The sequence below is a fragment of the Drosophila busckii genome, chromosome 3L (assembly GCF_011750605.1).
Source record: "Drosophila busckii strain San Diego stock center, stock number 13000-0081.31 chromosome 3L, ASM1175060v1, whole genome shotgun sequence".
Taxonomy (NCBI): Eukaryota; Metazoa; Arthropoda; class Insecta; order Diptera; family Drosophilidae; genus Drosophila; species Drosophila busckii.
Genome location: NC_046606.1, coordinates 17,362,668 through 17,389,908, shown reverse-complemented (window position 1 = coordinate 17,389,908; position 27,241 = coordinate 17,362,668). Strand labels below are relative to the sequence as shown.

The 27,241-nt window shown below is 41.2% G+C and overlaps 8 protein-coding genes and 1 pseudogene across 8 annotated transcripts; 5 read left to right on the top strand and 4 right to left on the bottom strand.

Annotated features, from left to right (window-relative positions):
• The first annotated feature begins 2,808 nt into the window (after positions 1-2,808).
• LOC108598398 (serine protease 3-like) lies at positions 2,809-3,910 on the top strand. Its single transcript, XM_017985020.2, has 2 exons — positions 2,809-3,073; positions 3,135-3,910. Exons 1-2 carry the CDS (start codon positions 2,814-2,816, stop codon positions 3,697-3,699), a joined length of 825 nt encoding a protein of 274 aa, XP_017840509.2. The 5' UTR covers positions 2,809-2,813; the 3' UTR covers positions 3,700-3,910.
• Positions 3,911-5,149: 1,239 nt separating this feature from the next.
• Positions 5,150-6,083, top strand: LOC108598382 (serine protease 3-like). Its single transcript, XM_017985002.1, has 2 exons — positions 5,150-5,429; positions 5,489-6,083. Exons 1-2 carry the CDS (start codon positions 5,170-5,172, stop codon positions 6,051-6,053), a joined length of 825 nt encoding a protein of 274 aa, XP_017840491.1. The 5' UTR covers positions 5,150-5,169; the 3' UTR covers positions 6,054-6,083.
• Positions 6,084-6,555: 472 nt separating this feature from the next.
• Positions 6,556-7,348, bottom strand: LOC108597970 (serine protease 1). Its single transcript, XM_017984586.2, has 2 exons — positions 7,262-7,348; positions 6,556-6,755 (listed from the first exon to the last, which is right to left on the bottom strand). Exons 1-2 carry the CDS (start codon positions 7,344-7,346, stop codon positions 6,574-6,576), a joined length of 267 nt encoding a protein of 88 aa, XP_017840075.1. The 5' UTR covers positions 7,347-7,348; the 3' UTR covers positions 6,556-6,573.
• A 7,746-nt stretch (positions 7,349-15,094) lies between these two features.
• On the bottom strand, positions 15,095-15,935 carry LOC117134784 (serine protease 1-like). The gene has a single exon (XM_033293550.1). It carries the CDS (start codon positions 15,930-15,932, stop codon positions 15,147-15,149), a length of 786 nt encoding a protein of 261 aa, XP_033149441.1. The 5' UTR covers positions 15,933-15,935; the 3' UTR covers positions 15,095-15,146.
• Positions 15,936-16,310: 375 nt separating this feature from the next.
• On the top strand, positions 16,311-17,098 carry LOC117134788 (annotated as a pseudogene).
• Positions 17,099-18,648: 1,550 nt separating this feature from the next.
• Positions 18,649-19,905, top strand: LOC108599029 (protein tantalus). Its single transcript, XM_017985767.2, has 2 exons — positions 18,649-18,824; positions 18,885-19,905. The coding sequence occupies exons 1-2, from the start codon at positions 18,726-18,728 to the stop codon at positions 19,773-19,775; spliced, it is 990 nt and encodes a 329-aa protein (XP_017841256.2). The 5' UTR covers positions 18,649-18,725; the 3' UTR covers positions 19,776-19,905.
• A 2,576-nt stretch (positions 19,906-22,481) lies between these two features.
• LOC108600600 (chymotrypsin BI) lies at positions 22,482-23,918 on the top strand. The gene is made up of 3 exons (XM_017988279.2): positions 22,482-23,028; positions 23,094-23,269; positions 23,323-23,918. Exons 1-3 carry the CDS (start codon positions 22,490-22,492, stop codon positions 23,913-23,915), a joined length of 1,308 nt encoding a protein of 435 aa, XP_017843768.2. The 5' UTR covers positions 22,482-22,489; the 3' UTR covers positions 23,916-23,918.
• LOC108600601 (brachyurin) lies at positions 23,916-24,902 on the bottom strand. Its single transcript, XM_017988280.2, has 2 exons — positions 24,337-24,902; positions 23,916-24,276 (listed from the first exon to the last, which is right to left on the bottom strand). Exons 1-2 carry the CDS (start codon positions 24,893-24,895, stop codon positions 23,963-23,965), a joined length of 873 nt encoding a protein of 290 aa, XP_017843769.2. The 5' UTR covers positions 24,896-24,902; the 3' UTR covers positions 23,916-23,962.
• A 1,177-nt stretch (positions 24,903-26,079) lies between these two features.
• On the bottom strand, positions 26,080-27,070 carry LOC108600842 (brachyurin). Its single transcript, XM_033293548.1, has 2 exons — positions 26,506-27,070; positions 26,080-26,443 (listed from the first exon to the last, which is right to left on the bottom strand). The coding sequence occupies exons 1-2, from the start codon at positions 27,062-27,064 to the stop codon at positions 26,130-26,132; spliced, it is 873 nt and encodes a 290-aa protein (XP_033149439.1). The 5' UTR covers positions 27,065-27,070; the 3' UTR covers positions 26,080-26,129.
• Between the last annotated feature and the right edge of the window lie 171 nt (positions 27,071-27,241).

Here is a 27,241-nt window from a genome sequence, read left to right as displayed (position 1 = left end):
TGTCTCCGGCTTGTGGCACACGCACGCGTCTGCACTTCTCTGTGCACGTATTTGTCTCCCAACCCAGCTGAGCAGCCAGCGATGCGAGCAAATCCCTCAATTTTCGCATAGCAATGCCAAGGCGCAACAAAATCCAATTGTTGAGTAGACTAAAAAGCCAGAAACACAATAAAAACGAGGCATAGTCAAAGCTATCGAAAGGGATTTGTTGTCGCTGCCAGGCATTTTTTATATTTGAATATATATTTATTTATATAAGCCAAGGCATCTTTTCATATGTAAAAAGCCAATGACGGCAAAAAAAAATTAAGGCAAACATTTGCTGTGCCCAGGCATATATCAATATGTATATTGATATGCTGAGCCTGCAGCATCAAAATTAATGGCACTAGTGTCTTAGATACAGATAGGGTCACAGCAGGGCGTATGTGTAACTGCTGCATGGTCAGCTTGTCCTCGAAAAGTCCATAAAGCGCTGCAGCTGCGCCCATAAAACTTTTTCAATGCGACGCGCATTAAAAACCGAGTTGAAAATTGCATTCGCACAACTTTGACCAGACTAAGATGTGCACACATGTACTTTGTACTAACTTCAGATACAATTAGTATGTGTGCGTGGTCGTGAGTGTGTGTGTGTGTGTGCGTTTAAATCATGTGCGACAACAAATTGCTGTTGAAAAGTTTTAAAAATGCATTTGCTGCAGCAGTGAAGACAACGACAATATCTTGAGTAGCAGGCGCTGTCAGGACAGACACATTACCCATACGCCCGGTAAGCAATGATTAATGAGCCGTCTGCCGTTGACAAGCTGTAGCAGAAGGCGTTTGTCGAAAATTTTGAATTATCGCCGGAAATGGAACTAGCTATTCAAGTGGCAATGTGATAAGTCATCAACGAATGCTCGACAGGTCAGCTGGCCCAGACAGTTGTCATTAATTCTTGGACGGCAAAGCAGCTGCTGTTGCTGTAGTCCCGCTGACCACAGCCAGAACATTTCATTTCATGACAATTTAACGCAACTATGCCAAGCTCGCCACGACCACTTGGCCAGCAACAACGAGAGGCAGGCCAACAAATAAATGTAATGGAAATACAACAAAAAAAACATACACACACAAGCAGCAGGAGAAGAAGGCAGCCAAAAAAAAAATACAGCTGAGAGTGGCATGTTGTGTACGGGACAGCGTAATCGATGCGACTCGCATTAGGTCCGACTTGGGTCTGGGTGTGGGTCTGAGCTCGTACTGCTGCTGGACTTGGACTTGTAGCAGCCAGTGACCAGCATGTCGAGTGCTGCTTTTTATCGTGTGCTGCTTCGTTTATCATTTGTTGTTCACTTGTCGAAATTTTATTGCTGCAATCTTGTTTGTCGTCGTCAAAGGAGCCCGCTGCTCTGGGACACTTGCCCCGCCTCGCAATCGTATACACATATATATATCAACTTGAGCGTCAGACTGCTAACGGACATTGTTGTCAGTGCTGGCTAAAGGATATGCGCCTAATAAGCGTTGTATATGTGCTTGTAAGCGCATTACGTATACGTATATTATAACGCAAGTTGCTGCCACTTGAAACTAAAACTAAAAGTCTACAATTTATTTGGTCACTTTAAGTTGGCAAAATTGTTGCAGTTTGAAAAGTGAGTTGACTATTTGAATTTAGGCAGCTCACGCACACAAATCGAGCAGCAGAATATGCGTGTAATGTGCTTGGCATTTATGAGCCTGTTCGAAAACTACATGTGTCAGCAGCAAAAGGCCATGAATTGTCTTTATGTGCTTATGCTTAGCTTGTCCAACCGACTCTCTTTCCCTTTTGCAGGTCTGTGTCTTAAGGCGGTCAGTTGATTTGTTTGCATGCTTAGCACGTAACGCGATTTGATTTCAATTTTCCAGATTCCAAACTGTCCAGTGCCTAGCCATTTGTTTTTATGTAATGATTTGGCAACATTGCGTATACGCAACATGACGTGTGCTAATCGCTGGGAAAATCCTACACTCTACGATCACTCGAGCGATTAGAATAAACACAACAGCGTACATCAGCTTATTTTATTAAATAAATATAAATATAATAGTAGCGCGCTATTTATTTAATTCTAATCAATTTGACGGCACTTGAACCCTTTGGCATTTAACAAAAATATTTACACTGATATGGTGTTGGGAAAAGCCAAGAAATACGTCAGCCTATTTATCTAATTTGATAACAAACAAATAATTGAATTTGACAATTTCAACCTAAAATGCGTTTCATTCATTTATCCCTTGCCTGATGTAATGCGTTTTGCAGCTAACAATTGATTCAATCGATTGTCGTCATAAAAATATACTCGAGTCTATCAATCAAGTGCGTCTTTATAGTAGATGCTTCACTTCTTGAGTGCGTTTAATTGTTGGCTCGTGCACAATCAAAACAGTCTGATATATAGAAACAATAGAAATATATAATCATAGATAACGCCTTTTCTTTATTTATGCAGAATATTTAATAAACGACGCGTCAGCAAGTCTACACTGCACAACAAATTAGCTAAACGAGAAGCAATTTCATTTTATTCATGTAAAAAAATATAAAAGTAAAAAAATGTAATGTGAAACAAATGTAAAATAAATTCATATTTTGTTATGTTTATGAATTGACTTTGATCATATTCTGCTAGTGTACTCCGAAGGGGTTCGGTAAACAGACTCCTTCAAATCAAATGCTCCGACAGATAAAGCAATGGTTTGGTCGCTGATAACGGGGCCTTACACTTGATATAAAAAGAGCTTAGGTTCACTGGAAGGGCATTCGTTAAACGACGATCAACATGAAATTGTTTGTAGTGCTTGCTCTGGCTATTGCCTCCGTCTCTGCTGGCGTCTTGCCACAGGGTGCTCCCATGCATCCTCGTGACTTGCCGGCCACGGCCTCAATTGAGGGTCGTATCACCAACGGTAAGACCGCTCATGAGGGTCAGTTCCCCTACCAGGTGGGACTCAGCTTCTCTAGCTCCAGCGGCAGCTGGTGGTGCGGTGGCTCCCTCATTGACCACCAGTGGGTGCTGACTGCTGCCCACTGCACCAGCGGGTAAGCATTAAATAGTGCAGAATCCTTCAGAGCTCGCACTCACAATTGTATTTCCCCACAGTGCTTCAGCTGTGACCATGTACTTTGGCGCCACCAAGCGCACCAGCGCTAAGGTCATTCACTCCGTGCAAGCCTTCAACTTCATCCAGCATGCCGGCTACAACTCCGCTGTGCTGAGGAACGACATCTCCCTGATCAAGACTGTCCATGTGAGCTACTCCGCTGATGTTAGAAACGTTGAACTGCCCTCTTTGGCCAGTAGCTACAGCACTTATGATAACCAGAAGGCAATTGCTTCCGGCTGGGGCAAGACTTCCGATTCAGCTGCCGGTGTGGCCAGCACTCTGCAGTATGACACCTTCACCGTTGTATCTGTCGCCACTTGCCAGAGCACTTATGGATCCCTGGTCGCAACCTCCAAGGTTATTTGCATTGCCACTCCCAACAAGACTTCTACCTGCAATGGCGACTCTGGCGGCCCATTGGTGCTGATCAGCGACAATAAGCTTATTGGTGTCACCTCGTTTGTCTCCAGCGCTGGCTGTGAGTCTGGTGCTCCTGCTGGTTTTACCCGCGTTACCAGCTACTTGGACTGGATCAACGCCAACTCTGGCGTTTCCTACTAAACGCGCTACCATTGAAAGACCGCATATATTCCAAATGAATTGATTACACAAATTATTGCACTAAAATTTAATAATTTTATTATTTCATTACAATTACTATACAGTTAAAAAGACAATTCTAAAACATGGACACATAAGTTAGCGATAGCATTAAAAGCAAGTTTGCCTATCTTGAAGCACAGGGTGATAGCTCATGTATTCAAAACTGTAATGATTTATTTTTTGACATCTCGATACTGAACAAAAAGTGAGGGACTTGATTAAGAATTAAATTTTTGATAATATCTCTATCTTTCTCTTTTGCTCTCTCTCTCTCTGTCTCTCTCTCATTCTCTCTCTATATTCTATCTTTTCTCTCTCTCTCTCTATCTCTCTGTTTCTCTCTTATACATATATATATTACTTACGTGACCTTCAAACGAAAGCGAGAACTACGATGGCACTAATCGAATTCAATAGCTTTTATCGTCAACGATTATTGGGCCTCTGACCAATTTTTTCAATATAACAAGTGGGACAGGTATAAAGTGGCGCCACCAACATTTAAAACACTTTTGACTAGGGTATCGCAACAAACACACTCATGCACTCACAAACACATACACACAAAACAGCTCACGCTTCACAGCTCGTTTTCGCTGTAGCGTCAACAGCGACGCCGCCGCGCGTCGGCAGCGACGTTTGTTTGGCGCGTCAGCAAGTGCACAACGCTGTCTATATTGAAAATTGAAATGTGAATAATTCCTAAGGTTTTTATCCGATCGATTTGAAATTTTCACAATCGGTCGAAAACATGACTAGGCAATTTTGTGATTTATTTCATCTTTTTAAAGATTATTTGTTTACTGCCTTATAATTCGTTTTTTCGATATTGCGTGGAAGGGGGCGGGTGGGGAATAAAAAAAAAATAAAAATAAAAGGTAGTGTCGTGTAGCACCACATACCAAATTGTGCTCTGCTTTGTAGTTGCTGAGGATACACGCACTCATACGAGCGGGACGGACGGAACATAGCTATTATTCGCACTCAGAACTCGTCGAGCTGATCAAAATATATTATACTTATGGTCTGTCAACGCCTGCCTCTCCCTGTTACATACATCCTTGAGCAACTTCATATACCCTTTTTTTTTTTACAAAATGTCAAAGTGAATACAATGGTAATGGCCTATGTGAGCAAATTATTTCCGATGGGGTACTTCCTAAGTTTCCCAATTAAACGCAAAGCTTCAAATCAAGTGGTGTTATAAATATAAATCAGAGCTTATCATTGAAGTGTGGCACGTCCGCAATCCAGTTCATTCTATGAATACGGCACAATCTTAGCAAAGATAATACTGGGTGCTGATTATTTTTGTGAACCAAACTAATATTTTATTAAAGATATATAAATTTTGATTAGACTTAAGTTTTATATAAAAAGGGTTCATGGTTAGTGGAGTATTATTCGTTTTAACGGCAAGCAATAGACATGAAGGTGTTCGTAGTGCTCGCTCTGGCTATAGCAGCTGTTTCCGCTGGCGTTATGCCAATGGAAGAGGCTGTACATCCCCGTGACATGCCCGCGTCCGATTCCATCGAAGGACGCATCACGAACGGCCAACAGGCTAGGGAAGGACAGTTCCCATATCAGGCTGGACTCAGCTTCTCCAGCTCCAGTGGCAGCTGGTGGTGCGGTGGTTCCATCATTAGCAACCAATGGATTCTGACTGCTGCTCATTGCACACACGGGTAAGCGTTTAACATCAAGCGAGTTACCAAGATCTACAATTATTTGAAAATTCTTCCAGCTCCTCATCCGTGAAAGCCTATTTGGGCGCCACTCATCGCACCAGTGCCAAGGTTGTCCACACTGTTTCCAGCTCAAACTATATTCAGCATACCAGCTACAACCCATCTACTTTGAATAATGACATTTCGCTGATCAAGATTCCAGCTCTGTCTTTCACTTCCTACGTCAACAAGGTTGTGTTGCCCGCTATCGCTAGCTCATACAGTACCTATGACAATCAGCAGGTTGTTGCATCTGGCTGGGGCAAGATTTCCGATAATGCTGCTGGTGTTACCAACAATCTGATGTACCAATACTTCAATGTAGTCTCCGTGGCTACATGCCAATCTGTTTATGGTAGTAAGACCGCGACCCCCAATGTTATTTGCATTGCTACTCCTAACAAGCAATCCACCTGCCAAGGTGATTCCGGCGGTCCATTAGTGCTCACCAGCAACACCAGACTGGTGGGTGTCACCTCCTTCGTTGCCGGCACTGGCTGCGAGTCTGGCAAGCCAGCTGGCTTCACCCGCGTTACCAGCTACTTGGACTGGATCAAGACCAACTGTGGCGTTTACTACTAAACACTTTCAATAAATCGCAAAATACCAAAATTATATTGTTTTCTTTTTTATACACTTTGACATTTTTGTTAAAAAATGGAAAAAGATATAATGAAGTTGTGCAAATGTATGTATCAGGGAGAAGGAGTATATATATTCTTGATCAGCAAGGCAAACTGAGTCGATATAGCCATGTCCGTCTATCTGTCTGAATGGTTGAGCGACTGTTTCTCAGCAACTATAAGAGCTAGAGCAACCAAATTTTGTATAAAGGGGCTCCTATATCCAAACCCCAAGGCTTTACTTTAAATATTTCCTCCCCACCTCTACCACAAATACGATATTAAGCAATAAAAAAAATATTTAAAAATCACAAAAACGTTTGGAAAATTTCAGGTTAATAAGTTAGGAGTTATTCACATTCTAATTTCAATATACATAGAAATATAAAAGTTGGCTGTGCCCAACTTTAATTTTTATTATTTAAAACACATTCATTTTTACGTACTAGCTAATAAATTGATCAGCTTTTATTTATTTTCTAATAGAAAATACCAGTATGCTCTTTAATCCAGTGTACATAGCTAGTAAGACGTACCAAGCCTTTTGGTGCACCAGACAAACAGCCAGCCGAAGAGCCAAAGGAGATAATGCCGACCTGAACATTTCCATTGCTTAACACCAAAGGTCCGCCAGAATCACCTTTGCAAGAGTTTTTCAAATCTGTCGATGGCAAGCAGATGTGGTGTTCAGTAAACGATTTGTAATAGCTCTTGCAAATGGAATTTGATCTGATAGTCACGTCCACATAGTTAAGATATTGACTAACACCGCTGGTGTCAGAACTTTTACCCCAGCCGGATACTATAGCCTCATAGTTCTCGTAGCTATTACAATCCGTTAAAGTTGGCAGCTCAATCTTATTAATAAGTGCATCAAACTCCACATAAGGTGTTGGTATCAAAGCTATATCACCATTTTCATGTTAGATTATTTCGTCTGCACTAACGATATGGCTGATATTCGCTACTCAATGTTTCCATAATAGATCGTCACATATTGTGCATTATCAATGCAATGCTTTGCAGTCATAACCCAAGTATGTCCAATAACAGAGCCGCCACACCAAGCATTACCATTTGGTCTCCTTACGGTCAAACCAACTATATATGGAATTTCACCCTCGACAGCTGGGTATCCGTTAGCTATACGTTCGTAGCCAGTATTACCTGTGGATACATCCTGCCAAGGCACTTGATTCTCCAATGCTGTGGTTACAGCCAAGACCACCACGAAAATTGCTATCACCCTCATTAATGTGCCCACTGTTGTCAGATGATTAAAAAAATCTTTAGGGAAAGCGTTGCTTTTATACCCAACTGATACTGTCAAAAAAAATATTATTTACAATTGTATTAAGATATATGTATAGGTTTGTTAGCCTCCAAAAGTTAGAGTGGCAATAAATATTTCAACAACGCAAGACAGTGAAGTATCCAGTGCCCATTATTAGGTAAATTCAGGCAGTTTTCATAAGTTTGTAGGCGGGTTTATTTAACAAATTTTCATTTTTTGAAATTATTTCATTTTTTCCAACAAATAATACAATTTTCTAATAATATATTTGGGAATGTAATTAAGAGTATGGAGCGATGCGCTCGAGTAATATTTTACCTATTTGGTATTCAATGTATAGGCCTGTAGGTTTGTAGGAACTGGAATCGAACGTGTTCCTAGCGTCGTCAGTGATGGAAAGGGATGAATGGTTACCGAATGTCAGTAAATGACAGCTAAGCAACGTGAAGTTGGCTTTAGCGAGACACGGTGCAACCGGCCTCTTTCCTGTTGTGCGGTCGGTCGAGTAAGACGTGCGGAAATTCGTTTCGCTTTACCAAACAAGAATAAATAAGTTAATATGGCCGCATCGGAAAATAACGATATTATTTTGGGAGACGCTCAGTCTCCGACATATATTTCCAACGAGACAATGATCCCAACAAATTGAAAGACTGCTATGAATGCATGAATATAACACAGAATTAAAGCAAAGGGTTAAGATCCCCACCCCTCAATTAAAGAAGTATATGGCATACTTCTAGACCTGAAGAAATTTCTTCTTATTAAAAGCAGACTGTTTGTTCATTACTTCGCTCGTTATCTTATACCACAATTATTATAGCAGAGTATAGATATTGAAAAGATTAGTCTTTGGTAATAGGCAATGCTACGTGGTTACGCATCAAATCGAGGAGGTTAGCGACACGCCGGAAGCCTAAGGAATGACCAAATTGACAATCCGCTCCTGACAACACAACCACAGGTAGTTTGGTGTATGCTAGTGAACACTAATGAACTGCCAAAATTACTTTGGCAGGTGGATTTCTGTTCCATTAGTGTTCACCTTTGGGTGTCACCCTAACAACAACTGTTATATTATCTAATGCATTTTGTGCTTCACACACTCATTCTTAAGCAAGCTGCGCTTGCCTTAATCATTGTCAAATCTTATTTTAGTATTGTAAGAGAAGTGAAATAAATCGGTCACGTACACTTGACAACTCGTGTTGTAAATATCACCGCCCACCCTTAAACAATTTCATGCTAGGCAGGAAAACGCTCCTGATACTACAATTATTAAATATAAACTTAAAATAGCAATATATTAACTAATGTGTTCTCTGTGGAATCGTCACTTATTTGGTTCCGCATAATAAGTCACTGGTACTTTATGGTCCACTACATACATAGGTATGTATGTACAGAAGCTCTGTACCTAATCTGCGCACCGCCGAGACACCGGAAAATATAAAAGCAAAAAAAAACATATACGCTTTACATACATAAGTGTATATACATATATGCATTTAAAATTCGTTTGACTGTACTTCGCAATGGTACAGTACCAAACTCAAAACTTACGGTTCTATCAAGCCCTCGCTTACTAGTTCCTCTTTCGCTCATCATTCGTGCTCTCAGCAGCTATACCTCTCTCGCTCGCGCTCATAAGCGCTGCATTCGTTCGTCGCTTCGCACAGCTTTAGCTCTCTCGCTGAGCTGCATCTTAACGCTCTCACGCAACTGTAAATTGGCACTCATTCGCTTTTGGAAATTTTTTCTGCACATCGCAGCCGCGTGCGCATTACTAAGTTAATTGTTGGCATCGAAACTACTACAAGAAAAATGAGTTTAGAAGAACTCAAATTACAACGCACTAATATTCGGCGCAATATTAGTCGCATTAAAGGTGTTGTTGACCCCAGGCAAAGGGAAGACAAACACCCGCCATCAGCTGCAGAATTAAATTGTAGACTAGGAATACTGGAGGCTTATTTTAAACAAATAATGTTTGTGCAAACTGAAATTGAAAAGGAACACCCAACCGATATGGCACGTGATAGACCAACAAAGCTGTTTATCAGGCATTGAAAAATTCAATCAACTAATTTGCTGCTTAAGAGGAGCCGCCCTAGAAACTGTTAAAGCGTTTCAGGTGACGTCAGAAAACTATCCCAAGGCATTAGAACGCTTGCGTCAACGCTACGACAATCCGACATTGGTTTTCTTAGACAACATATCATCTTTAATATGGTTGCCACGCATCTCAAAACCAAGCAGCATACAGCTACGTAGTTTGATAGACAACTCAACAGCACTATTCAACTCTTTAAAATCGTTGGGCAGCGAAGCCCAAATTGCACAAGCCATGCTCATTGCCACGGTTATGGAAAAAATGGATATGGAAACTAGGCGCAAGTGGAATGAGTCATTGGATTTTTCTACAATACCTTCGTGGGACCAGTGCGTGCACTTGGTCGAAAGGCACTGTCAATATCTTGAGTCACTTGGCAAGAGTGAGTTGTCAGACCTCCGTCTCACAACCGCTACAACCCAACGTAATCAGCCAACACTTCGATCAAAACTATCATTTAATTGTTCAACTCAAGCATGTACAATATGCTCCAGTGTTGACCATCGCGCAATCCGTTGCAATCAATTTAAGGAAATGCAAGTTACCCAGCGCTACGACACAGCTAAAAGGCTGGCTCTCTGCCTTAATTGTCTGGGCAAGGGCCATCAGGCAAGCAAATGCCCATCTACCAATAGATGTCGGGTTTGCTCTCGCAATCATCATTCGTTACTGCACAGGGACACAAATGACTACAAGCCACTGCCATTGCCACCAGTAACTTCACTAAGCCATGGGCAAGCACCCCCTAACGAAGCGATCACACATACACACATGAACAGCTCACCTGATCAAGTAATCTTGGCCACCGCTATCGTTTATGTAAAGGATTCGGCTGGGAACTACAGGATTGGTCGCGCGCTACTGGACTCATGTTCACAAGTTAATTTTATGTCAGAACAGTTCGCACATTCACTTCGCTTACCCAGGACAACCAGCAACATAAGAATTAAAAGCATTGGAGAGTCACAAGCACGCATTAAGTTCAGTGCTACAGCATATATTAAATCACGTCTGGATAATTTTGAGATGCCGCTCGACTTTTGCGTGACCTCACACATTGCATATCAACCGGATGCAGACATTGATATAACTTCTTGGAATTTACCTGACAACACGCCACTAGCAGACGAGAAATTCAATAAAACACGTCACATTGATATTCTCATTGGTACCGAAATATTTTTTGAAATTCTGGCAGTTGGACAGATCAAGCTAGGCCCCCAGCTACCCACACTTCAAAAAACATTGTTTGGCTGGATCGTATCTGGACGATATGAGCATACAGAAAATAAAGCTCATTGCTTTTCATGGTCAGTGGAAGAATCAATTAATCACAACCTTGAAAAACTTTGGAGTCTTGAGGAAGTACAAAAACCAGCAAACTCTTTTACTCCTGAGCAACTTCAATGTGAGCAATTGTTTACGCAAACAGTGAGACAGCAAGCCGATGGTAGAATTATCGTACAACTACCATTTAAAGAAGATTCAAAAAATTTGGGCAACTCTTATGCAGTCGCTAAACAAAGATTTGAAGCTTTAGAACGCCGCTTAGCTTTAGAAAATTTCAATACATCCTTTGGAGAGCTACGCCACATGATTCCTTGCGTACATACGAATTAAATACAGTAACGTATGGAACCGCCCCAGCGCCATATCTCGCCATACGCAGCATGACGCACCTGGCTGAACTCTATGCCCACATGGGCAACCTTGGCGCACAGGCCATGAAATCATCCTTTTACGTGGACGACTTTCTCAGTGGACACGAGACGGAAGAAGGACTTCAAAGGCTTAAGACTGAAGTCATTGCAATACTCGGCAAGGGGAAATTTGAGTTAGCAAAGTGGCACTCAAATCATCCAGCCTTCATCTGCGACAGTACCCTTAAGAACATAAACCTGAAGGATGACGCAGTTACCAGTACACTTGGTTTAAATTGGAATCAGCGTCAAAATGTTTTTCTGTTTGCGTTTAAGCCTAAACGCACCTTCAACGTTATCACCAAGAGGACAATGTTATCACTGGCATCATCATTATTTGACCCCTTAGGACTGGTAACGCCAGTTATTATAACCGCCAAGATAATTCTACAAGAGCTTTGGTTACTAAAGCTGCAGTGGGACGAAACTTTACCGCAAGTACTTTGCCAAGCATGGGCAACATTTATTTCATCACTTCCGCTTATTGAATCAATTACCGTACCACGCTATTGTTTACAGCCCAACAAGCAACAGTTACAATTGCATGGATTTTGTGATGCGTCAATTCGAGCCTATGGTTGCTGCATATACGCAAGAACAGTAGCGGGAACCGGCATCGTCACCTCTCATCTAATTACGTCAAAATCAAGAGTAGCACCAACAAAAAAGCTCTCCCCTTCCGAAGTTGGAATTAGCAGCTGCTCATCTATTGGCGCAACTTTACGCTAAAATTAAGGAAATATTTGCGGCACAAGACACATATTTATGGAGTGACTCACAAGTAGTCCTACACTGGATTAAGCAACACTCTGCGACATTGTCTACATTCGTTGGAAATCGGGTCTCGGACATACAGGAATATACAAGCAACTGTCATTGGAGGCACGTCCCAACAAAACAAAATCCAGCTGACTTGGTGTCACGAGGATGCACGCCACTCGAACTGCAAAATTCAATTTGGTTTTCGGGGCCGGCATTCTTGACTCAAGCTCCAGATATTTGGCCAAGAGATGCACTAGAGATGCGCAACCTGGATATGGAAATAGTGCAACTGGAGAGACGCAAGGCCGTATTCACAGTAACAGCCAGTAGTAACCACTTGCTTGATAGACTACACAACATAAGCTCTCATCGACGTTGTATACTTATTGTCTGTTGGATGATGCGCTTCGCAAGTACATCAAGAAACTTAGTCAAGCATGCGTCTCTAACACCAACACCCCAAGAGCTACAACGAGCATTCCACTGCATCATTTGGAACCTTCAAGAAAAACTTGCAGAAGACGATCTTTGAACAAAAATCGACCCATATCAAGCTCTCTACGATTTCTTAACCCGTTTTTGCAGCTGACTGATGGATTTATGCTTTTGAAGGTTGGCGGCCGCCTCGAACTGGCAACGTTACCTGAGACTCAAAAGCACCCCATACTTTTGCCTGGCAAGGATGAATTTGTGCAGCGCTATTTGCAGTTTCTACACAAGCAACACTACCACGCAGGCGCAAGGCGCTTGTGTCTTGTTGCAGGCTAGCATTCTGAGCTCCTCAAATCGACTAGAGATGGGCCGCAACTATTGAGCAGAAATGGTCACGTGTACGCGTACAAGCCTAAACTAAAGGACCAGTAGCGGGGGGCATACTACCCGTACGAAGGCTAACAGATCAGACTTTTGCACCGTGGTGGAGATCTCGAGTTCTGCGGTTCCGGGTCAAACAATATACTCCGCTTTCGTGAGCAGACCTCCAAATAATTACATCTTCGTATGCTTCAGCACTAAGGCCGTACATATAGAGGTTGTATCAGATTTGTCCACAGACTCATTTCTGGCTGCCCTAAGACGTATGGTTGCTCGTCGTGGTCTACCTGTTAACATATTTTGCGACAACGCCACCAATTTTGCTGGAGCAAGCAACCAATTGAATAGTCTACGAGCTTTTTTCTTTACCAAGGAAAATCAAAACTCAGTTGTGAGTTTTTGCGCTAATGAATTTATTAATTTTCGTTTTATACCCCCTAGGGCTCCACATTTTGGCGGCCTCTGGGAGGCAGCTGTTAAGAGTGCCAAGGGACTCATGAACCGAAGCCTGATGAACACACGTTTGACATTCGAAGAACTTACTACTGTTACTACCGAAGTAGAAGCAATTTTGAACTCCCGTCCCTTGACGCCGCTTTCATCTGACCCTAGCGACATGGCTGCGCTTACACCAGGTCACTTTCTCACTGGAGACTCGCTTCGTGCTCTGCCAGAACTTCCCATCAATGAAGAAAAAATTGATCAGTTGGACCGCTGGAGACTAGTGAGTGGAATCAAACAACACATATGGAGGCGCTGGCTTGCAGAATACGTCAACGAGTTGCAGACACGAAACAAGTGGACAAAGCCACAACCAAACCTTGCAGTATAACACATGTAATTAAATTTATATTGAAACTAAATTAATTATTTTGAGCATATTAATTGATATTCAGCGTATTCGAGTCGTAGATGTCAAAACGAATAAGGGAATAATTCGCCGCCCTATACACAAGCTTGCTCGACTTCCAGTATCTTGAAAGCCTGCGACTTTCAACGGGGCCGGGATGTTGGGCCAAGGCCTTAGATTAATTTGATAATTTGAACTGATTTTATATTTGAATAATTTAGAAGACGTATTGTGTCACCCTAACAACAACTGTTATATTATCTAATGCATTTTGTGCTTCACACACTCATTCTTAAGCAAGCTGCGCTTGCCTTAATCATTGTCAAATCTTATTTTAGTATTGTAAGAGAAGTGAAATAAATCGGTCACGTACACTTGACAACTCGTGTTGTAAATATCACCGCCCACCCTTAAACAATTTCATGCTAGGCAGGAAAACGCTCCTGATCCTACACTAATGGACTGCCAAAATTACTTTGGCAGGTGAATTTCTGTTCCATTAGTGTTCACCTTTGGGTGTCACTGAGATATAAGAGAGCCATATATGTGCACTGTATTATGCCTATATGGCTTTATGGAGTACAGATCTGGGGGATCGCAGTCGAGTAACTAGTAACCAGGATTACCTGTGGATACATCCTGCCAAGGCACTTGATTCCCAATGCTGTGGCTACAGCCAAGAACACCGCGAAGATTGCTAGCACCCTCATTATATTCCAAGCACTGTCCAATGTTTAAAAAAAACTTCAGAGATGCGTGGTATTTATACCTAACTGATACATACAAAAATTTTTATTATATTACAAATTATTTACAATGGAGTTATTTACATTATTTCTGGCAAAGTTGAAGTGACAATAAATATATGAGAAAGCAAGACACTGAAGCATATCTGTCAAATATTGATTTTGTAATTGTAATTGTTACAAATTATTTTTATTTTAATTTAAACTAATAATTAAATTACTATTATTTTGATTCATTTACATGCAGATTACTAATAACGGAAAAATAATGCGGGATTATTCAAGTACATATTTCGATTTCAGTTATCTTTATTTATTTTCCTACTTAATAATAATAAATATCATAGTATATATTCAAAATATAAACTTGCGATTAACAAATCGAAAGCAAATTGTGTAAATAAATTGTTTTGTAATCATTTGTAATTGAAAAAAATGAAAATATTCAAAAAAAATCTTCTAATTCTTTTAAATTATTTTGAAATAATTAATAATTAGTACGTTAAAAATATGGACATAATATAATCATAATATAATATGGACATAATATATTATTTTCCTAAAAATATTGAATTGATTTGAATTTGAATTTTAGATTTAACCGCTAAAATTTGAGTCCATTCCTTGAAAATGTACTGGACTTATTGAAGAAAAGCGTTTTTAAATTATCTAAATTATAGTGCCTATAAATTATTGTAAATATAAATCACCGAACTGTAACATTAAAAATTGCAATCATTTCTCTTTTATTTAGCACTAATCAGTTAGTCGCAATTAGTAATAGGCAATGCCGGTGTGTTCTCGAATCCAGTCGAGGTGGTATGCCACACGCTGGAAGCCTGAAGGATGACCAGACTGACAACCTGCTGCTGACACCCAGTTGGTAACACCAACCAATTTTTTGGAGTCGTGTGTAACCAAAGGACCACCAGAGTCACCACCACAGGTAGACTTGCCATCAGGGGTACGCACGCAAAGGATATTGTCTCCCACTGTGTTTGAGCCGTAAGTGCGTCTGCACTCGTCATTGCCTATGATTTGCAAATCGACGCACTGCAGCCAGTCGGGCAAAGGACTGCCATCGTAGGTGCCGCCCCAGCCGCAGGCAACGGCCCAATAGCTGTTGAAGTCAATGTAGCGCTCGTTGTAGTTCGGCAACTCCACTTTGTTAACCATTGACCAGAAGTCCACATGGGGAATGCGGATTAGAGCAATATCAGCGGAGCCATGATTGATAAAGTCTTTACGACTGACCCAGTGAGTGTAGACGGCATTGGTACGCCAGGTGGCGCCAAAGTAAACTGTTACAGCATCAGCATTTCCAGTACAGTGCTCCGCAGTCAGCACCCAGTTGTGTCCAATGATGGAACCACCGCACCACCAGCCGCCACTGAAGCCCAACCCAACTGTATAAGGAGCTTTTCCCTCATAGGCCGGATAGCCGTTAGTAATGCGACCCTCGATCTTGTTGACCTTCTGAAGATCCTTGACATTCACAACATCCTCGAAGGCCGAGGCGGAGGCAACTGCCAAAGCCAAAATAGTAATAAACAGTTTCATATTTCAAATACTACTTGCACTAACAGAGTAAAGACAGCCATATTTATACTAGTTAGAGGGCAGACGGCGTTATCTTAGAGTTTATAAATATTCTTTGGGATCCATAAAACTTTCAATGATAACTATTTTTATTTACCAGCATTTTACTTAGACTTCTCAGATAAGGTGAGCTATGAATGCATTTTATGCTAATGCCAGATGTTGTCCTATGGTTCTCCTTCAAATTTCCAGTCAATGAGTTTCCTTATCTAACACTTAACGAATGTTTTATGACTATTATTGGGTTTTGAAGAGCGATTTATTGGGTTAGAGCTTTCTCGGTAAAATCAAGTATAAAAGCACCAATGTTGTAGCAGTTTGCAACAAGTTGAGCCTGCAACATGGAGGCGTCCATGGCTGTTTTCGTTGTAGCCTTAACGCCTGCTACCGCTGCAGGCGCCACACTGCCCTCCGAGCCTGTGGAGGCCGTGCATACGAAGGACATGTCATCAAGCCTATGAGGGAAAAGCTCCTTATATAGTTGGCTTGGGGTTTAGTGGCGGCTGGTGATGCTGTGGTTCCATCATTGGACACAACTGGGTGCTGACTGCGGATTACTTTGGCGCCACCTGGCGTACCAATGCCGTCTACACTCACTGGGTCAGCCATAAAGACTTTATCAATCATGGCTCCGCTGATATTGCTCTAATCCGCATTCCCCATGTGGACTTCTGGTCAATGGTTAACAAAGTGGAGTTGCCGAACTACAACGAGCGCTACAATGACTTCAACAGCTATTGGGCCGTTGCCTGCGGCTGGGGCGGCACCTACGATGGCAGTCCTTTGCCCGACTGGCTGCAGTGCGTCGATTTGCAATTCATAGGCAATGACGAGTGCAGACGCACATACGACTCAAACAGAGTGGGCGACAATATCCTTTGCATGCGTACCCCTGATGGCAAGTCTACCTATGGTGGTGACTCTGGTGGTCCTTTGGTTACACACGACTCCAAAAAATTGGTTGGTGTTACCAATTTTGGCTCAACTGCCGGCTGTCAATCTGGTGCTCCTGCCGGCTTCCAGCGTGTCGCTTATCACCTAGACTGGATCCGTGAGCATACAGGCATTGCTTATTACTAAAATCTGCTCAAAAAAGAAAGAAATAAAAAACTTGCATTAAATATTGATAATATTCTATATTCTATATTATAATATATATAATATTGTAATATTCTTACAATAAAAAATAAATACAATGGAAAAGTAGTTGTAGTAGGCGATTTCCATGTCCGGCTGTTTTACGATAGTCAAATTAAATGTATTGCTGCAATTGTAAAATTCTCATTGGAGATTATGCCTTAGTGGAGTTAACAATCAACAATTTATTGCCGTCTAAGGATCAAAAATATAATAAAAAAAGCTTTTAATATGGACATTATGAAGTTCAGGGTCTTTTAAAGGTTAAGTTTTTAATGTTTGCCGTTTTAATCTATACAAAGTCTTAAATACATTTAATAAATTATATATTATTAGGATACATTGTGTTAAGAAGAAGAAGAAGATATCCAAATCTTATAACTCTTTTTGGGTTTTAATTATAGATAGATTCTAAATTTATTTTGACAATTTTATTTTAAGTTCGTCTAAATAAATCTAAGTAATTGAATTATGATTATACATATTATCGAGTTTATATTTTTAATTTCAGCATCTTCCAAATATAACAAAAGCACAAATTGAACTTTAACCTTATACTTGTATATCGTTCATGTGTAAATTGTATTAACGTATTAATAATTCCAAGATTTCAGACTCAAAATAAGCCCTCAAGTACTTTGATCATAATTTATAATTTCCTTTATTTTCACTTAGACAAAAACCCCAATTCTTATCTGTAGCTTCTATCCTTAAGTTATACAGTATGCAAATGATAAGAACATTCGAATATTTTCACACGTCGAATATTTAGTTCTCTTGTACTTTTTACAATTAATTAAATAAATAATTTTACAAATATTTAAGACTGTGTTTAATATTTAAACGGCCATAAATCATTATAGACTTATTATCTTAATTTTAATATTGTTAATTTTTTTTTTTTTTTCAACATAATAAGTACGTGGTCAAAACACTTTTGACACTAGCAAATGTACTCAGTTTGTGCCGTTAAAAACAGAGTAAGACATTTATTAAAAATGCTTTAATTTATTTGCACAGATAACATAGCTAGACGAGCAATTAGATTGCATTGATTAGCGCTAAGTTCAGTGAGCTATTTTAGAATGACAGTTAATATTTTCACGAATTATCATGAACGGAAATGTTTGTATATTAGGTAGTAAATTCTCGCATAAGGTCCTGCTGTGCTCAACCTTAATTATGTCGTCTATTATATTTGTATTTTATCATGTTAAGTAAATGAACCGCGGCAAACAATAATAAAATATGTGCAAGCGCACTTCTCATACACGCAACGCTTATCAGCCAGACTTGGCTTAGACAACTTTGAAGTAATTTATGAGCAAAAATTATCTTAAGCAATGTTGTTATTTTGGTCACCAAACGTCAACCTAATACTATAATAAAAATAAAAATAATCAGAAAATAATTCAAAGTTGGCGGGCAGGCGCAATGTTAATACTCAAAAGTGCAATGTTAAATGATATATAGTCGAGTCGCCTGAAAATGAGCTAGTTCAGTGAGCAGGCTGCCCTATCGAATCAGTCGCTCTTGAAACTTCCATCACTAACAGATGCCTACCCTTTTTGTTTTGTAATTGTTTCTCTGTTGGAAATTATAATAATTCACAAATAAATGCTTAATAGTAACAGACAGCTTGTAGCTGTGCGCGATTCTCTTGTGGGGACTCCGGCAATACCGAATGTGGTACAGCTGCAATTGGCGGAAAAACGGGTAAGAGAAAGTATGTATGGCTTGGCAAATAAAAAATTAACCATTTCTATGCCTGTCTAGGTAAACACCAACATAAATAGTCCATTGCCCGCCACGCAGGGTCTCAAAGGCCGCCATTTAGAGCGCAGCTTAGACACAGTAGCCGAATCCCTAAACAAACTGGCGCTGGAGCCACTGACAGATTTCGCAAACTGGTCACAGCTTCAGACGATGCCTGGAAATGCAATGCCTAGAGCAAATGCTATGTCGGACGATATGGTGGACTCGGAGAGTGACTGCACTAGCAGCAATGATCACTCAGATGAGTTAGATTCACAACAAAGCCGTGGCGAAGAGGACGACAGCGACTGTTGCACCAACTATGGCGAAAGGCGCAGTGGCGTTTCGCGACGCCGCATGCCGTCTCGCATCTCTAAGGATAACTTCAATCGCGTGCGCAGTGCCATCATGAAACCCAGCAAGAAGAAGCGTTCCGAACTACACGCAAACTCACAGACGCTAAAAAGTATTGAGAAAATTTACACAAGTAAACGCATGAAAAAGTTTACGCCGGCCAATTTGGAAACCATATTCGAGGAGCCGAGTGATGAAAATGCAGCGGACGCCGAGGACGATAGCGAGGAATGCGCCATCACTAGTCAAGTGCGTTTGGTAAGATTTGGCGCGCGAAAGTTGCGTCGTGCCGTCTCCTTCAGCGACGGACTCAATAAGAACAAGTCACTGATCAAGAAGCGTCGCTTGAAGGTTAAAAAAACATTCGGCAAGCGATTTGCGCTTAAAAAGATCTCAATGAGCGAATTTCACGATCGTCTGAACAAGAGTCTGGACAGTGCTATGAGCGAAGATGCTGCCGACGATGGGAGTGAGGCGGAGCCAACACGGTTCACAGCCAAGCCCATGGATGACATGCAGTTGGTAACACGCACGTTGCAGTCGTCAGTGTTCGACTAGCGTGATAAGCAGTTTTCTGCTTGGTGAGAAATGTACTGATTATCAATTACATACTGTTTTAGTTATAGTAGAAGAACGCCGTCTAATTCATTTTCGTATGTAGATATCATCTATTTAATATAAGAATAAAATTCTGAATATCTTAGTGTTTACGGTAATCCTAATAAATATCAGTTTATGCTATATAGGAAATGCGTTTGGTTTTCATTATTTGTACTGCCGCAGCATAAATAAAAACAATTCCATACAAAATTACAACAATTGCGCAGTAAAAAAGAGATAGCAATACAAACAACAACAGGTTATACTAATCAGTTGGTAAATAGTGCGATATCGTGGTGCTAAATTGAATAACGGCAAATGCATTAACAAGTGCAATAAAATGAAAATATGTGCTTATTATTATTAAATATATGTACATTGTATATACAACATGCAACACAGAGTGGTAATCATAAAATCATAATTCGTGATTATGCATTGAATATCCACGAGCAGCAAAAAAACAAATCAAGAAACAAAAACACAAGAGCGAACTAAGCACACCGAAGCTTTAATACTTTAACAGAGAAGCCAAAATATTTTGTTACAGCTATTAACTATGAGATAAAGTTGTGGTAATCTGTGCCTGCGCTCTTTAAGCAATTTCTGTGTGTGCCTCTTATTTCCATGGTGATAAGCTTCGACTCTGGCTCTCTTGTAGAGTATTAAGTAAGCGACAGCCGCAAAAGTTGGTAGTGAAGAGCAGCGGGAGGTATTTGCATAATAGACGCTGCTAACTGCTAGGCTCTACTGCTGTTTATTGTTGTTGTTGTTGGCGCTGATTGTATTTTGTTATTGTTATTGTAGCCTCATTACATTCGAACATATCACCGATCGCTAGACAATTTGATTTATTTGCTTCGCTAGGCAAGCAAAGTGAGCCGTAATTTCCTAAATAGGTAAAAACAATAGTAAGGCTGGGTAAACCAAGAAATACTTTCAACACCAAATTAAAGTTATTTCAAACGAATTAATTTAATTAAAAAATAATATTAAATTATGGCGGTTGCATGCAATAACTTTCTGGCTGGGGGTCGGCAACAATTTCCTGCAAAGAATACTTCACAGCGCTGCATGCAACAAATAAAACAATGTTGTAAATTTGCTTATGGCCAACATTTGTATGTAAATAACTATGGGCACGACAATAACCTTGAAGCTATGGCCAAACGTCAACAATTGAAGATGATGCCGATGTACAGTGGGTTGCATGCATCTAAATACGCCTGCGCATTGGATGCATTGGGATACAACCAATATTACTTCAGGCTTGCCCACTGTCTTTTCATAATATGCATGCAATCTGTGGCTAAGGTAAAGTGCGAAGAAAAGGGAAAGAGTGGGCTATGCTAAAGATAAAGTGCAAACACAAATGTATCGTGTAATATTTTTGTTTCACTTACAATTGCCGACGACGACGACAACAACAACATCAACGGAATTAAGTTTTTTCTCAATGAAAGCATTTTGCCGCATGCTGCGCATTCAACACACACACAAATACATACGCATGAAGAGAAAGAGCGCAAAAGAGTTGACGTGATGTAATAGCTCCAAAGCGAGCTGAGGATAAGTAACTAGAGTTACAACTTTGCTTGCTTTTAATATTTAAATGGTAAAAACAACAACAACAACGAGCTATGCAGTAGTTGCTGATATTTCTGTACGTGCAATACATCATCCATTCTTGTTGAAATATAATATTTATTTATCAGCAATTTGCGAATAACTTCAGCTGCATAAGGGCAGCGCAATTTTGACTGCATGACAAGGTAAAGTACGTAGCAGCATAATGAGAGCAAACGAGATGGAGCTATAGTGGGTGGCACAAGTGCATGCATATGCGAATTGAAAGAGATAAATTAAATCATCAAATAATAAGTAAGACTTCAAAACGTAAGCCGGAAATCGAATGCCCTAGCATGCGCCTGGAAACAAACAAAAGTGCAACTTTTATCGCTGTACTATGATAAGCCTTCATTATGTATCTTTTAACAACTTGTATTAACACTAAGACAAACACTATTTATGACAATAAATTATTTTTACAATAAAATTTCAATAATGCATATTTCCTCAAGATATAGCTAAGATGTAAAAAAGCTAAGCCGATCATACTCTTCACACCTACATCGTACATAGTATGTACATACATTTGTACATACATATGTATGTATGCATGTATGTATTACATATCCATAAACGTATGCAGAGAAGTAAGCGCTGGCGCTAACGCTGACGCTGACGCAGACGTCGACGTCAAATTAATGCAGCAAAATAGACGAAATAATTAAAGTGGTTGCAAGAAATGGTAGCACGAGAGTTTATAAAAGTGTTTGCAACATGCGCGCGCCCCAACAGTTGTAAGCAAGACGCTGACACAGACACCGCAGCCAGTGGCAGCCACTAGTCCAAGTCCAACGAAAGTAAAATTAAGTAAAATAAAATAAATTTTCGCGCTCGTTAAATAATAACTACGCTACGACTTTTCAAACTGAGCGCGTATTTAAGCAAAGAGGAAGTAGAGACCGTGCGTGTGCATATGTGTGTGTGTGTGTGTGAAGTGTGTCTAAATTAAATTTAATTAAAAATTAAATGCGCGCGCAATCAACTTGCAAGAGGCAACAACTACAACAACAACAACAACAATCGCAGGAGCAACAACAAGGCAAATGTTTACACAATCTGCTTGGAGTTCACTTTTTACCACATTGACAACACAAAGGCTGTTGCAACTACCGCTGCTGCAGATGCTGCTATTGCTGCTTTATGCAGGCGGCTCAGCAGCAGCGCTAGACTGGCAACAGGTTAAGCCAATGTATTTAGTGTCCATGTACCCAGGCCCGTTTGGCATGGCCTTGTCGCAGGCACAAACCACTTCGCTGTCAGCCGAACTGGACGCGGAAATGAGCGCCAGCAACACCGACAGTCGCCTCAACGATGACAACAGCGAGGCAGTTGACGATAGCGCACAACTGTCAACAGAGCCAGAGCCGCTGGTGCTTAATCTGGAGACGACGCCGCTGCTGGAAGCAATGTTACCAGAAGGCGCCATGGCTATGGATCGCATATTTGGCGGCGATGTGGGTAATCCACACCTCTTCCCCTACCAGGTGGGAATGCTGCTGCAGCGACCCAAAGGACTCTACTGGTGCGGCGGCTCTCTAATCTCCGATAAGCATGTGCTCACAGCGGCGCACTGTGTGGACATGTAAGCCATAAGCCAGAACTAAGCTAATGCATTCTTTTATTAATGTTTTCACATTTTATATTTAGGGCCAAGCGAGCTTTAGTGTTTCTGGGTGCCAATGAAATCAAAAATGCCAAGGAATCGGGTCAAGTGCGTCTGATGGTGCCCAGCAGCAATTTCGACATTTACCCCACTTGGAATCCCAAGCGTCTGAAAGATGATATTGCCTTGGTGCGTCTGCCACATGCCGTCAGCTTTAATGGTAAGCTACCTCCCCACTTTAACAGCCTTTACTCAAGAGTTTGCTCCTTACAGAGCGCATACATCCCATTCAACTTCCCAAGCGACATTACGAGTACCGCAACTTTAAGAATAAGCTGGCCATTGCCTCCGGCTGGGGACGCTACGCCACGGGCGTACATGCTATAAGCACCGTGCTACGTTATGTGCAGCTTCAGATCATAGACGATCGCACGTGTAAGCGCAACTTTCCGCTCTCCTTTCGCGGTACAAACATCTGCACCAGCGGCAGAAATGCGCGCTCCACCTGCAATGGAGATTCTGGTGGACCGCTGGTGCTGCAGCGACGTCACTCCAAGAAGCGTGTGCTGGTGGGCATTACATCGTTTGGCAGCATCTATGGCTGCGATCGCGGCTATCCAGCTGCGTTTACTAAAGTGGCCTCATACCTAGACTGGATCAGCGATGAGACGGGTGTGCACTCCCATCAGGAGACCACGGAGGCCATTTTCTTTGACCAGTATGTCAAGCAGTATGCCAAGCGGCACCAAAGTCGCAAGCACGCCTACACCTCCCATGCTGACCTGTCGGATGAACTCGACGTGCAAGACGATGGGTACAGCACGCATGCAAAGTCCAAGGCCGAGTCGGAATTTTATTTCTTGTAGTTTTAGTTTTCTTCAAAATAAATCTTTATTGTTTAAGCACATAACTTTTAGAAAGCCTTGTTGACAACGCCGGAATGTTTCTCAATCCAATCCAGGTAAGAGGTTATGCGAGTGAATACACCTGGCCAGCCGGACTCACAACCGAAAGAAATGCCAAAGGAGGTGGCACCAATCAGTGTGTTGCTGCCATCAGCCAACACCAATGGACCACCAGAATCACCATTGCACGTAGAGACGCCACCAGTTGTCTTAATGCAAATGTTGGTGCCGTGCACCAGACCCACATACCAAGGAGAGCAACCAGAGTTATTCATAATCGGCGTGTTGATGAATTGCAGTATATCTGTGGCTCCAGTGGCAGCTGAAATGAATAATTGATTAATTGATTGACAAAATAATTGATTACAAAAGCTCAACTTACCATCGCTTGTCTTGCCCCAGCCGGAGGCAATAGCGGTCTCACCAGCATAGGTGTTATATTTTTCGGACTTGACGGGCAACTTGGCGGGCTGAATGTTCTTGTTGAACTCGATAGGCACTGGCAGTTTAATCAGAGAGATATCGTTGGTAATGGTATCGGGCTTCCATTCTTCGTGAACGATCACATTCTTAGTCTCGACAAAGACGATCTGCTGACCCTCCTCCTTCTTGTTGGTGCGATCCCAGGCGCCCAGATACACATCCACACCAGTTGTCAAAGCATCTGTGCAGTGAGCAGCAGTTACAATCCAACGGTCACTGATCAAGGTGCCGCCACACCAGGCAGCGCCTCCATTGACGTACAACATTAGGCCCACTTGGTAGGGGAACTGATTACGACCAGCAGTTTCTCCTTTGGTAATGCGACCATTTGGCGCATCATGACGACGAATCATGGGCACTTTGGGCTCAATGTTCAGGTTCTTCACGGACGACCAGTCGACGGCGTGAGCCCCCACAATGGTGGCCACGATTAGCACGGTTGCAATAGCGAATTTCATGTTGACTTCAACTGAACTGAAGAGTGCAGATGAAGTTCCTTTTATAGGAACATTCTGCACTAGCGAAGTGTATCATAAATCATGTTAAATACATACTTGCATATATCTTATCTCGCCCAGATTAGACTAAAATAATACATTTGATTTACAATTGGAAATTAGCTAAGAATCATTCAGTAAACCAACTACAAAACAATACAACTCAATTTAATCTAGGCATCTTAATGCTTTATCACAGACTTATCAGTAGCAAATTCAGAAGTCGATTTCACTGCTATATTTAAGAATGGGTTTTTGCCCAGGGCAATAAATATATAAATAATTTTAGCATTGTTTTTAGTACAAACATACATATTTATAACTTTTTGGGGAGAATATAAAAACGCAAATTCGACAATATTTATATCAAGTAAATAGTCAATCAATGTCATGCTCTATGAATCTAGGACTAGCCGATTACTTTATTTATTGTACAATGTCGCTCGTATAAGAGTTAAACTTGTGGCCCTTATCAATATTTCTCATGAGTCACAGCGCAATGGATTCCAATAGTTGACCAATCAGATATCATTTCAGCTATAACTTTTTTACATTTATTTCTATTCACTTTGACATTTTTATAAAAATGGGAAAACGGTGTTATGAAGTTTTGCAAATGTATGTAACAGGGAGAGGGAGGCGTGGCAGACCCCATAAAGTATATATGTTCTTGATCAGTAAGACAAACTGAGTATATATAGCTATGTCCGTCTGTCCTTCCGTCTAGAGCTAGAGTACGCAAACTTGGTATGGTGCTCCTATAACCTGAATAAATCGCTTTTATTAAATTTTTTCCCCTATCGCATGTGTTTGTGCGTGTGATTGCTGCTTTGCTTAAGTCAAAATGTGTAAAAAAGTTGGTTGCCTCCAACTTTAATGCGTCCACTTGTTAGATTTGTTTAAAAAAAAGGGTATTTAAAATCATATGCAACAAAGGCTAGCAAAGAGCTAAATCGGAAATAAGTTTGTTTAAATGAAGGTTACGTCAATCTGAGCTAAGAGCAACAAAATTAGACACCATTTATCCTAAGTTCAACGAACTTTGTATGTTCTGTAGTAGTTTGAACTTTGTAGCAAGCATAAAAGTAATGTTTGGAAACTCTGAATACTTCAAATATAGATTAGTATTTTATTGAATTATGGCCTTTGTTTTTTTTGCATAATAAGCATTTATTGTTCTTTAAGCATTTAACATTTAATTGCCCTTGTTGACAATGCCGGTATGCTCCTCAATCCAGTCCAAGAAGGAGGTGATGCGAGTGAAGACACCTGGCCAGCCGGACTCACAGCCAAAGCCAATGCCAAAGGAGGTGGCACCAATCAGAGTGTTGCTGCCATCAGCCAATACCAATGGGCCGCCAGAATCACCATTGCAGATGGAGATGCCGCCAGTTGTCTTAATGCAGATGTTGGTGCTCTGTACCAGACCCACATACCAAGGAGCGCAACCAGTGTGCGACATAATGGGTGAGTTGATGAACTGCAGTATGTCCGTGGCTCCAGCGGCAGCTGAATAGAGTTGAAACATTTTTAGCAACTCTCAAATTATTTAGTTGTAGTCCTTGACTTACCATCGCTGGTCTTGCCCCAGCCGGAAGCTATGCCTGTCTCACCGCTATAGCTGCTATATTTTTCGGACTTGACGGGCAACTTGGCGGGCTGAATGTTCTTGTTGAACTCGATAGGCACTGGCAGTTTAATCAGGGAGATATCGTTGGTAATGGTATCGGGCTTCCATTCTTCGTGAACGATCACATTCTTAGTCTCGACAAAGACGATTTGCTGACCCTCCTCCTTCTTGTTGGTGCGATCCCAGGCGCCCAGATACACATCCACACCAGTTGTCAAAGCATCTGTGCAGTGAGCAGCAGTTACAATCCAACGGTCACTGATCAAGGTGCCGCCACACCAGGCAGCGCCTCCATTGACGTACAACATTAGGCCCACTTGGTAGGGGAACTGATTACGACCAGCAGTTTCTCCTTTGGTAATGCGACCATTTGGCGCATCATGACGACGAATCATGGGCACTTTGGGCTCAATGTTCAGCGACTTGACGGACGACCAGTCGACGGCGTGGGTGCCTACTACGGCGGCCACGATAAGCACAGTTACAATTGCGAATTTCATATTAACTTCGACTGAAGCCAACTAGGCAGTTGAAGATTGTTTTATAGCCGTATTCTGCACTAGCTCTCCATATCATATATCATGATAAATATATATCTTATCTCGCACAGATTAGACTAAATAATAATACATTTAATTTACAATTGGTAACTATCTTCGAATCATTTAATAAGCCAA